This window comes from Perognathus longimembris, chromosome 2 (genome assembly GCF_023159225.1).
Source record: "Perognathus longimembris pacificus isolate PPM17 chromosome 2, ASM2315922v1, whole genome shotgun sequence".
NCBI lineage: Eukaryota > Metazoa > Chordata > Mammalia > Rodentia > Heteromyidae > Perognathus > Perognathus longimembris.
Window position 1 is genome coordinate 40857554 of NC_063162.1, and position 13267 is coordinate 40870820.

Below are 13267 nucleotides of genomic sequence, written 5' to 3' on the forward strand. Positions count from 1 at the left end.
AGAGTGCTAACCTTGAGCACAAAAGCTCAGGAACAACACCTAGGACCAGCAAAAAAAAAGGAAGGGAGGGAGGGAGGGAAAGAACAAACGAAGGATCCTTTAGATCATAACTTTGATCCCCAAAGTGCTAATTTGGGTATCATTAATACAGAATTTTGAATCAAGACTCAATTGTGGATGCTGGGTTGTTTTTTTTCTGAGAGTAATAATATCAAACACATTATGCTGTATATAATGCTTAAATGTTTGGGGTAAGATGTATTACTTTGAAATTGATAAAAGTACAAAATGGATTAATGGATGGCTAGAGTATAGATAGCCAATAAACCAAATATAGCTAAATATAAACAATGTATGATGTTCAGTGTACAAGTCTTTCAACTTTTCTAGAAGTTATATAATAAAAATGTTTAGGGATATTATTAATATGACTTCATTTATTTTATAGTGAAATGCTTTAACACTTAAAATGTTGACTGCAAAAGTAGTACATCTTGTATTTTTTCTTGGGTATGTCATTTCTCTATTAAATAGAGCCAAGGAGCAATAACAGAGCGTTTGCGCAGTTTCAGTATGCATGACTTGACAGCTATCCAAGGTGATGAGCCTGTGGGACAAAGACCATATCAGCCTTTACCAGAAGCTAAAAGGAAAAGCAAAGCAGCCCCCAGCGAATCAGCAGGTGTGCTTATTTGTTTATATATGGTACTTTAATAATTGGGCTTGAGGGTACCAAAATAATACATGGTAACTGAATTTGGAGAGCCAAAATGTGTTTGTAAGCTTATATGGTTTAGTTTTATATTTTTCTATAGCCTTTTATTCTCTGAATTGTCAAGGGCATAAGATATAAATGGATTTTAATATTTTCTTTCATGGTTCATGTCTATAATCCTCGTTACACAGGAGACAGATCAGAAGGATTGTAGTTTGAGACCAGCCAGTACAGGAAGTTAGGAAGAACCTGCCATCTCAACAAATAAGCCAGGAGTGCTGATTGCACATCTGTAGTCCCAGCTCTGTAGAGCATAGGTAGGAAGACAGTGGCCTGAGCCTGGCCTCAGAGCACACTTCAGGATTCCCATCACAGCTGAAATGACAAGTGTGCATCACCTTGCCTGGCTCCTTTTCATTGAGGCAGAGTTCTGAGGACTGTTGTGCCCATACTGGTCTGGAACCATGATCCTCCTAACCTCAGTGTCTCCCAGGCATGTGCCAGTGTGCCCAGCTATGAATTGAGAGCAGCCTCAAGCTGCAATCCTCCTGTTCTCAGCCTTCCAAGGAAGTAGGATTACAGGCACGAGACTCCAAACCCTGGCTTCAGAATAAAATGAGCAGCTTGCTGGTACTCTGCCACTCAGGCCATGTCTAAGTAGCTAGGGTACTGGCATGAGCCACCAGCACCCAGCTCAAGGTAAATTCTAAAAAAAAATTATAATGTTGGGACTGGGAATATGGCCTAGTAGCAAGAGTGCTTGCCTCATATACATGAAGCCCTAGGTTCGATTCCTCAGGACCACATATATAGAAAAAGCCAGAAGTGGCACTATGGCCCAGGTTGGCAGAGTGCTAGCCTTGAGCCAAAAGAAGCCAGGGACAGTGCTCAGGCCCTGAGTTCAAGCTCCGGGACTGGCCAAAACAAACAAACAAAAAAATTATAATGTAATGTAAGAAAGTAAGCCTCATAGCAAGAAATTCCAGCCAGGCACCATGGACCTACACCTATAATCCTAGCTACTCAGGGACTGAAATCTGAGCATCTACTTGAAGGCAACCTAGAGAGACAAATCTAAGAGACTTGTATCCCTAATAAACTCAAAAAGCCAGAACTGGAGGTATGTCCGAAGTGGTAGAGCCCCAGTTATGAGCGGAAAGAGCACAAGGCTCTGAGTTCAGCCTCAGAATCAGCACACATACAAAAAAAAAAATTATGTGTATTTTTATAATCTTAGGATAGATCATTCTTTGTAAGCCCCAACATTCAACTCAGAAAACTTAGCAAAAAAGAAGAAAATGAGATATTTCTACTGAAGACAAAAATATGAGAGTCCAAATGACCAATAACTACATGAGAAAAGATTTTGAGCTTCAAAGAAATAGTGACTCAAAATAACAATAATGCATGTTTTGCTCAGGTTGGCAAAAAAAAAAAACAAATTTAATTCACTGCCCTTGTATTGATGACTGTTCCAATTATCTTGTTGCTGTGTAACAAAACACCTACAGCAGTTGCTTCAAACAATCACAATCACTTATTTTGCTCCCATATGGGGAGGGAGCCAGTGATGGGACCTAGCAAAGCACTTCTTGTTCAGCATCTCCTGCAGCTGTGGTCAAGCAGCAGCTGGGGCTGAAGTCATGCATAATCTAAGAAGAGCTCACACATGTCTGAGCTGGACAGAGTCCAACAGCAGGTGGGTTGAATGGCTGGGGCCTCACAGACATATCTCTGTGTGGTCTGTTGGTCTCTGAGCATAGCTAGACACTTACCTGGCAGCTGAAGGCTCCAGACCCAGTGTCCCCAGAGACACTGGCAGACGACCCACTATATGACTTTGCAGGAACATTTTTGGTAGTGATTTATTGCAGCAGTACAAAGGCCTGTGAGATTTAAAAGAAAGGAAGACAAGAGTCAGATAATTCATGAAGATATTTTTAAACCAACATAGGAAACATGTCAAGACACAAATGAAATGATCCTTTTGGATGACAAGCTGGCAGTAATCATTTATTTCCTTTAACTTAGCAAGAAACTTCTAGGAATATGTCATGAAGAAATATAATCATACAAGTGTGCAAAGATGTATGTAAAAGAATATTCTCCCTTATTTATGAATATTGGAACAAATCAAATGCCTACGTGAAATTATTCAGCAAAAAGATGAAAACAAATTCAGATTGTGGAGAAAACAATAATAAAACAATATTACTGGGGCTGGGGATATGGCCTAGTGGCAAGAGTGCTTGCCTCCTATACATGAGGCCCTGGGTTCAATTCCCCAGCACCACATATACAGAAAACGGCCAGAAGTGGCGCTGTGGCTCAAGTGACAGAGTGCTAGCCTTGAGCAAAAAGAAGCCTGGGACAGTGCTCAGGCCCTGAGTCCAAGCCCCAGGACTAGCCAAAAAAACCCAAAACAAAACATTATTACTGGTATGGTAGCATACACCCATAATTTCAGTACTTTGGAAGCTGTTTGAGGCTACATAGCAATTCCATTGCCCGCCTAGACTACATAGCCAGACCCCATATCAAAACCCTCTTCCCCCCCCTAAAAAAATAACCAGTGTATGTGCCTTTTTACTTATACTGGAAGAAAAGTAGATGATGAAACGGAAGAATGTATACAAAGTTACTTTTAAATATATATAAACAGAGGAAAAATCTGTACCACTATCACTGAACTGTTAATTGACATTGATTAAATTATGGCATTTTTATGATCCTTAAATTTTTTTTAATTTATTACTCCAAAAATCTGAAATAAGGTGATGCTTTTATTTTTAGGAAATAATTAAGGTATTTTGGGGGGGATGGGGAGTAATAGGCCTTGAACTCAGGGCTTAGGCACTATATTCCTAAGCTTTTTTTGCTCAAGGCTACCTCTTTTTTTTTTTTTTTTTTTTTTTTTTTTTGGCCAGTCCTGGGCCTTGGACTCAGGGCCTGAGCACTGTCCCTGGCTTCTTCTTGCTCAAGGCTAGCACTCTGCCACTTGAGCCACAGCGCCACTTCTGGCCATTTTCAGTATATGTGGTGCTGGGGAATTGAACCTAGGACCTAATGTATACGAGGCGAGCACCCTTGCCACTAGGCCATATCCCCAGCCCCGCTACCTCATTTTTTTAATGAGTTTTATTTTGTTTTGTTTAGAGCCACTCCTAGAGCTTGAACTCAGAGACAGGCTACTATCCCTGAGCAGTTTTACTCAGGGCTGAGCTCTGCCACATGAGCCATAGCTCCACTTTGGGCTTTTGGGTAGTTAATTGGAGATAAGAATCTCACAGGGCTGGAAATAAGGCCTAGTGGTAGAGTGCTTGTCTCATATACATGAAGCCCTGGGTTCAATTCCTCAGTACCACATATATACAAAAAGCCAGAAGTGGTGCTGTGGCTCAAGTGGTAAAGTGCTAACCTTGAGCAAAAAGGAGCCAGGGACAGTGTTTAGGCCCTTGAGTTCAAGCCCCAGGACTGGACAAAAACAAAAATCTCACAGGGCTGGGGATATGGCCTAGTGGCAAGAGTGCTTGCCTCGTATACATGAAGCCCTGGGTTCGATTCCTCAGCACCACACATACAGAAAATGGCCAGAAGTGGCGCTGTGGCTCAAGTGGCAGAGTGCTAGCCTTGAGCAAAAAAGAAGCCAGGGACAGTGCTCAGGCCCTGAGTTCACGGCCTAGGACTGGCCAAAAAAAAAAAAAAGTTTCACAGATTTTAGTGTCCCAACTGGCTTTGAACCATGAGCCTCAGATCTCAGCTTTTTTTTGTTTTGTTTTGTTTTTTCCTGGGCCTTGGACTCAGGGCCTGAGCACCATCCCTGGCTTCTTTTTGCTCAAGGCTAGCACTCTGCCACTTGAGCCACAGCACCACTTCTGGCCGTTTTCTATATATGTGGTGCTGGGGAATCAAACCCAGGTCTTCATGTATACAAGTCAAGCACTCTTGCCACTAGGCCATATTCCCAGCCCAGATCTCAGCTTCTTTTTTTTTTTTTTTTTTTTTGCCAGTCCTAGGCTGTGAACTCAGGGCCTGAGCACTGTCCCTGCCTTCTTTTTTGCTCAAGGCTAGCACTCTGCCACTTGAGCCACAGCGCCACTTCTGGCCATTTTCTGTATGTGTGGTGCTGGGGAATTGAACCCAGGGCCTCATGTATAGGAGGCAAGCACTCTTGCCACTAGGCCATATCCCCAGCCCCAGATCTCAGCTTCTTTTTTTTTTTTTTTTCTCAAATTTTTATTATCAAACTGACGTACAGAGAAGTTACAGTATCATACATTGGGCACTGGATACATTTCTTGTACTGTTTGTTGCCTTGTCCCTCATGCCCCCCTCCCTCCCATAGATCTCAGCTTCTTGAGTAGCTATTTGCACAAATATTTTTCTCTGTTTGATGTTGGTTTTAGATTGCTAGATTAGTTTCAACTCATAGTAAATTCCACATTTCACTGCTTTTTCTGGATTTTGTCTGGATTCTTTGTTTCTTTATTTCTTTCCCTTTTTTCACTAGTACTTGGATTTTGAACTCAGAGCCTCATATTTGCTGAATGTGCTCAGTTTATACTCTGCCCCTTGAGCCGTACCATCAGCCCTACTTTTTGCTAGTTATTTTAGAGATAGAACCTCAAGGACTTTCCAACTTGGCCTGGCTTCAAACCTCAATTTTCTGAATCTCACCCTCCTAAGTATCTGGGATTATAAGCATGAGCCACCAGCACCTGGCAGACTTTGACATTCTTAATTTGCCCAATAAAGTTCCCTTCTTTCAATATCATCCATTTCTATTTGATTCTCTAAAGTACAGGAAGAATGTTTTTACAAACCCAAATCTAATCATATTAATTTTCAACTTAAAATACACTTCAATACCTTGACCCCTACAGTTTCTCTCTGATCAAGTCCAAACTCATCACAGTGTATATTAGCTCCCTAACCTTGTTCTCCAACTCCAGCAATCATGAGCCTTGGAGGACTTAGCTTAGCCAATCTTGTATGGGGTTTTCTCTCCAGTGCCACACCAGACCCACTTCACTTTGTCCTTAACTTCTTTTACAGCTTCCATTATAGTATTGCTGTGACCACTGCACTCTATTTCCCATTAGGCTGAAAGTTTCTAGAAGGCATAAAAACACAGCTATGTCCTTTTTTTTTTTAATCATTGTAACCTAATAATTTAGTAAATATATACATATATACTAGACTTTTAAAATGGTTGTAGAATATCATCTCCATCACTTTTATGAGATTAAATTTAGAAAGCTCATGTTTTTTTGTTTTGTTTTTTGGGGTTTTTTTTTGGCCAGTCCTGGGCCTTGGACTCAGGGCCTGAGCACTGTCCCTGGCTTCTTCCCGCTCAAGGCTAGCACTCTGCCACCTGAAGCTCATGTTATTTTTCTAACTGAATATAAAAAGGAGAGAAAGACTAGGTTGTTTGATCAACTTATTGTTCTTGTTTGTGTCTTACAGAAGGGAGGATTTCATTGTTGAATGAAATTTCATGAACCCAAACCCTTGTACTTGACAAGCAGACAAATGCTCTTCAATTTGATCTATACCTTTAGTGTGTTTTGCTTTCATTATTTTTCACATAGTCTTGCTCCATTTCCCTCTCCCACCCTCACAGGCCCAGACTATGATCCTCCTATTTATTAGCTTCTTCTATAGCTCGCATGACAGACATATATCACCATGCCTAGATTATAGGATAAAATGGGGGTGTCCTGGACTTTTTGCCTCCAACCTGTGAGTCATCTGTTCTCAGCCTACAACTAGCTAGAATTACAGATGTGATTCAGAAACCAGATTGAAATTCTAATTCTTTAAAGTTCTAATTCCTTGAATCTCCATTCTATTTACCATTCTGGGTTCAGGGATATTATATAAGCAACAGCAGTAGAAAATTACAAGGCTCTGGGCTCAGTTGTATGCACTACATAGAATGTTTGGTTGGAAGATAGATACATAGAACATCTAAAAATAGCCACTTAGCTGGGGATATAGCCTAGTGGCAAGAGTGCTTGCCTCATATACATATAGCCCCGGGTTCAATTCCCCAGCACCACATATACAGAAAATGGCCAGAAGTGGCGCTGTGGCTCAAGTGGCAGAGTGCTAGCCTTGAACACAAAGAAGCCAGGGACAGTGCTCAGGCCCTGAGTCCAGTCCCCAGGACTAGCAATAAATAAATAAATACATAAAATAAAAATAGCAACTTAAAAACAAATTTTTATTGTTTACTTTCCTTAGTTACAAAAGGATTGTAATTTTAAGTAAAATTTGGCAAATGAAGAAAGGAAAATGAAGCAATTTAAAACTGTCCAAACTGGGTGCTAATGGAGAACATCTGTAATCCTAGCTACTCAGGAGGCTAAGATCTGAGGATCACTGTTCATAGCCAGCCGGGGCAGAATAGTCCATGTGATACTCATCTCCAATTAACCACTCAAAAACCAGAAGTGGAGCTATGTCTCTTAAGTAATAGAGCACAAGCCTTGAGCAAAAGTACCCATGAGCCTAGGCCCTGAGTTCAAGCCCCACAACCAACTAAAATAAAATAAAATTCCTAACACCCTTTCTTATGAGTCATAATGGGTTCATTTTCATGGTTTTTATTCTTTTTCTTGGTTTGCTTTTTTCTTTTTTTTTTTGTGGGGGGGGAGAGGGTCTTTTCTTTTTTGGTATTGAGGATGGCAAGCACTTTGCCACTGAGCTACGTCTTAGTTTGCTTCTACGTGCATATGAGCTTGCTTGCCACCCAACACACACACACACAAACACACTCTCTCTCTCTCTCTCTCTCTCTCTCTCTCTCTCTCTCTCTCTCTCTCTCTCTCTCTCTCTCTCTCTAATATCAGGAGCATTTCCTAAACACTGTGAGCCGGACTGCTCCTGGCCACACTGACCTACTTCATTTCTTCCAAGCAGTCTTGGTTCTGTGCTGCCCCAGCACTGCCTGCACTGTCTTCTCCCTGGAACTTGCTGTTTTTAACTGCTGCAGGGAAACAAATGATTTTGATCTAAATAATGACTGATTATGCTTCCACATCCTTCCTACTTTCTAACCCTGAAGTATGGCAGCATGAAATTGTACTTGCCTAATATATAATTAAAGTTGTTATTATGAGGGTAAGACGCTTATTAACAACTGTTCGTAGTTTGTATAGTGAGTCTCAAATTAGCCATATCCTGGGTAATCATTCGTTCAGTGTGTTTTTCTTCACTTGTAAGGAGTGCATCTTTAGCCTGCGCCTTAGCCTAGAAGCCCTTCTATGTTTCCCTCACAAGATTTAAGTGTTTATGCTCCTTATCTTTATGAGAGGAGATTGTGAGACTTCATGGGGCCTTGTATCCTCAATCTGTCTGGATAGCCTGCCCTGTTCTGTGTTCTGGCTGCTGTAGGTTAGCTCACACTGGGAGCCTCAGGCTGTGGTTTTCAAACTGGGGCTTCATTAGCATAAAGCATCACCTGGAGACTTGTTAAAGATTAAAGTCCAAGCTCCACCCCAGGCCTGCTGAATCATTAACTCTGGAAGTGGAGTCTAGCAATCTGTTGATGAATTGTCCTGGTAATTATGACGCTGAAGTTCCCCAACCTCTTCTTCAGAGCTGGAGTGCTCCTGCCCCTGAGTTCCAGCCTCTTGATGCTCTCGTACTTCCTTAAAATAACCAACCTACCTGCATGTTTTCATATTGGCCAATAGTAAGCCTTTATTGCTACACATAGCAATGAAGTAAGTCTTTTTTGCTTGCACTTTGTTAGCCATGCAGGATCTCTCACTGACCTTCTTGATATTGGCTGTTTCCTCTGACCTACATCTGTCATCATAGCCTGTGGTGTTTCTAATTACCGTAGCTTACTTGGCTGGGTTTTATCTGAACAGCTGCAACAAAGTCTTAACATCTGCATGCTGCCTCCAGCAAACTTATCTCATCCAGAGTTGTAGCCCCTTTGGGTCTTCCTTGGTTCATCTCAGCACTCACAGCATACAAAGTGGGTGTGGGGCAGTACTCAAATTCTAATTAAAGCCAAAGCCCAAATGACAAGCAAAAGAAAAAAAAAAAAAACCAGAAATGGTTTTGGTGGGGCTGGGAATATGGCCTACTGGCAAGAGTGCTTGCCTCGTATACATGAACTCCTGGGTTCGATTCCTCAGCACCATGTATATAGAAAAGGCCAGAAGTGGCGCTTTGGCTCAAGTGGCAGCATGCTAGCCTTGAGCAAAAAGAAGCCAGGGACAGTACCTGAATTCAGGCCCCAAGACTGGCAAAAAAAAAAAAAAAAAGAAAAGAAAAGAAGTGGTTTGGTGGTTTAAGATTCATGAAAAGGAGAGAGAATAAGAGATTTCACAGTATATCCAGCTATATTCTCTAATTTAAAAAGAGAGAGATGAGACTGGGAATGTGGCTCAGTGGTACAGTGCTTTCCTAGCATGCATGAAGCCCTGGGTTCAATTCCTTAGTACCACATAAACAGTAAAAGCCAGAAGTGGTGTTGTGGCTCAAGTGGTAGAGCACTAGCCTTGAGCACAAACAGGCTCAGGAACAGTCCCCAGGCCCTGTGCTCAAGCCCCAGGACTGACAAAAATATATAAGTATTCAAAAGCCAGACACCTGTGGCTCTTGCCTATAATCCTAGCTACTTAGGAGTCTGAGATCTGAGGATTGAGGTTCATTTTCATTTTCAGGTCAAAGTCCAGGACTCCACCTCAGTACCTGCCACTTTCATTCTTTAGCTAGCCCCGTACTCCCGGGACTGAGGTTCAAAGGCTCAAAGCCAGCTGGGCTGCAGAGTCCATGGATAAGTCCATGGGCTTATCTCCAATTAAGTACCGAAAATCAGGAAGCTGTGGCACAAGTGGTAGAGCACTAGCCTTGAGCAAAAAAGCACCCAGGGCCTGAGTTCAAGCCCCAAAACAGACACCAAAAAAAGAAAAAAATATTCAAATTAAGAATGGTCAAGGTGAACTTCCTGTAAGAAGTGAGTTGTGATCTATCTAGAATAGAGCAGAAGGCAAAGATTAATGACCAGGGACAAAGAATACATTCCAGATAAAAAAAAGAGTAAAGAACCCAGCAAATGCCAGAGATGCAAAGAACTGGAGACAGATGTGGAGGGAAAAGCCTGTCTCACTGGTGTCCTCTTACTAAATCATGGTGTTTTTGACAACTTGTTTAGCTTATGGAATTCCATTGAAAGATCGAGGTGAAAAAACTGATGAAGAAGCCGAAGGTCCATATTCGGATGATGAGATGTTAACACACAAAGGGCTGAGAAGATCCCAAAGCATGAAATCAGTGAAAACTGTCAAAGGCCGCAAGGAGGTCAGTCAAGTGTAGCATTCTTTTTATTTTTAATTTTTTTTTTTTTCTGGTGGTTGTGGGGCTTGAACTCTAGGCCTGGGCACTGTCCCTGAGCTCCTCAGCTCAAAGCTAGCACTCTACCACTTGAGCCACTGTACCACTTCCAAGTGTAGCATTCTTTTTCCTAATTAGTATTCCCAGGATTTCCCTGCTGCATTATCATTAGGGGTGGAATGGGAGAGCAGTAACAGTTATATTTATGGTTCTTAGTTTAGATCCAATGTATCAGGATGTCTGGCAATGTTTTTTCTCTGGGATTTGAAAATGACAACTCCTACGTAGGCATTATCATGAATACCCAGTGAAAATACAAGGAAAGCTGCTGGAAAAAGTATATGGTTTGGCCTCCAACCATTTCTGTTTGATGATTGTTAGAAGTTTTACCCAAAATGATATATTATCTTTACACCTAGAAAGCAGTGTTCATTGTTACTATACTAAGCAAAACAAATCATAAGATAATGCTTTGTTATCAGTGATAATAATCTACATATATCCAGTATCAGTGTACTGGCCACATTTTTATGGGAATATGAAAGTAGTGCTGTTTTATATATACTTACAATGAAATATAGATAACTGATCATCTGTGTTTGGAAAGTTAAACACTTAATATGGTTATATACTGTTAAGTCCTATCTAAGCTTAAAAAGTAATCAGTATGTTTAATAACACATTTCTCTCTTCAGGTGCGGTATGGTTCCCTAAAGTACAAAGTGAAGAAGAGACCACAAGTGTATTTTTAGTCTGCACTTCGAATATCCCAAGATAAATAATGTTAATAAGTCAGTTTGGGCTGGGAGGTGGAGCTCATTTTCTATCATGATAAACTTAGGTTTTGCGCATTAATTGTTTGGATTGTGGCGGTGATAGTATTTACTTTGGTAAACTTATATAGGTTTTGCTTAACAATTTCAGAATACTGACTACTAAAGGTCGTTATGCAAGGTTTATTAATGTATGTATCAGATTACGGAAAATCATGTTAGCTGTTTTCAAATGCAATATTGAGTGCCTGGAACACAAGATGACACAAAAACCCAGAGTATACTTGAAGAGTCTTTTTATCATTGTTGTGTTACATTGTGTTCACCTCCATCTGTGTTATTTCTATCACATGAAGATTGTAATGAAATAGGCTTCTGGTAGGGCTGTGATAGATAAAGGACATAATGTAAAATCATAAAGAACCTTCTATATATATTCTTTAAGTTTTTATCTTTTAATACCTAACATTAACTGAAAGTTCTTAAAACAAATATTTGAAAATCAGGTATCTATATAGCACTTTCCTGACTAGTTTTGCACACTTGAGAATTGTTTACTTATCTGACAACTGTACATTGAGTTAAATTTTATTGACAGTTTATCATTGTCATACTCTGACATGTCAAATTCATGCCTTGAAATATATCATCTCTTTTTTCTGTGGGTTTCATTTTTTTTATTTGTGGGATTCATTAATATAAAAATTTGCCTAGTTGTTCAATTTTTATCTCTATATGAGAAGTCATTTTAAACACTAGCCAGTTTTTCATATTTAGCTATGAAATATAGTTGAATTAAGCATGTTTTTGTCAGCATCAGTTACATTTTCAGCTTCTAAAAGTGGTTGCTTTCGTGAAATACAGTTAGAGACCAGTACAGCACATAGATATCTCCTAGCCCATAAACTTATTCAGTAGTCATTTTGGCACCAGTGACTCACACTTATAATCCTAGCTACTCAGGGGGCTGAGATCTAAGGATGGAAGTTCAAAGCCTGCCTGGGCAGAAAAGTCCTTAAGACTGTATTTCCAAGTAACCAGCAAAAAGCCAGAACTGGAGGAAGTAAAGATATAGCTGAGGTGTTATGGTGCTATTTGTGAATGGAAAAAGCCAAGCAAGGCCAAAAGTTCAAGCCAGAGTCTGTTTCAGCACTATATATACACCTCCAGTAGTCAATTCATTCACAGACTCACAGTATATACAGGTTGCCGGTTTATAAATCTGGTAGACTAAAATCATTTGAATGTTTTTTTTGGCCAAGATAATTTCCTGAAGATGCGCGCCAGTATACAGTGAACAGACATCATTAATCCCACACATCACAGGCTATTCAGAAAGTTAGCATTTTTTTAATCTAAGCAATTTGGAGATATTTTTGAGGTTGCACTAACAGCTATGAACCTTAAATCAGCGTATCTTTGGCAATGGTTTTGATGTTCAGTAATCAAATCTGTATTTATTACACTTACTCATTGTACTTGGTTACCCTAAAGAAACACAAAAGAGATTTGTGAGATCTTCAACCTTCCTACCTTTCAATAAGCAAAGCCAGCTGGCAATGTATATGCAGGGCCTCGTGTTCTGACTGGCTACAGAATGTTTATTCAGGAGTACGTAGGGATCATTCATCCATTGTCTCTTAATACTGCTCTTGGGATTTTCTACATGATCTCAAAGTCTTGATGCATAGCACCAAGTGAAAATTCATTCCGTTTTTTTTTTCTTACAAAATTTAAATCTATCAATACCTCCATCTACTACAGATAATTCTTAGCCTCTTCATTTCTAGAAGGACTCTTTGGAACTTAATTAGAAGCTCTTAAAGATAATGTTATTTACTTTGCTTAGTACTGGACTTGTCAATATAAGTGCTAGATCATACTTATTTTTACTACACAGAGGCAATGTCATCTCAGATTGCCTGATAAGGTCATATAATTGACTTTATAGTGAGAATATTCTTTGTGGGGACTGATTGGTACCATTTTTTTTTCAACTCTAATCTCAGTGTTATTAGGTCTGGGGATGAGCTAAGGTGATGGAGAACATGGTTAGCATGCACCAACCTTGCACCCTGTCCTGTAATAACTCATATTCACATACTATTTTTAAATTTGGAACATTATTTAACTTCTAGAAGCAACTCATTCATCAAAGACAGTTAAAAGTCTCAGAAAAGTGGTGCAGGTCCTTCTGTGGCATTGTGCTCCTTCACATTCACATTCCTTCCTCTGCTAAGTTTCAGCTATTAACACCTTACACACGGTTGCTACCATTTTCTTACTCTCATTTTACATTTTGAAATTTTGGGTTGGCCCCTTTGGGGTATTTTAGCATACCTTTATTTTGAAAGTAAGTAAATATGTAATAAGCTTATATGCTTTTGTTTCTTTTATGTTTTAAAAGAAACAGATTTTTTTTGTT

General features: G+C 40.0%; 1 protein-coding gene across 1 annotated transcript in view; it reads left to right on the forward strand.

The window, feature by feature from the left end:
• Positions 1-12565, forward strand: part of Reep3 (receptor accessory protein 3) — a 72501-nt gene extending 59936 nt beyond the window's left edge. Inside the window, exons 6-8 of the mRNA XM_048338864.1 lie at positions 535-682; positions 9891-10036; positions 10765-12565. Of these exons, the coding sequence (XP_048194821.1) occupies positions 535-682; positions 9891-10036; positions 10765-10821 (351 nt within the window). The 3' untranslated portion in view covers positions 10822-12565. The remainder of the gene's footprint in view (positions 1-534; positions 683-9890; positions 10037-10764) is intronic.
• Positions 12566-13267: the final 702 nt, after the last annotated feature.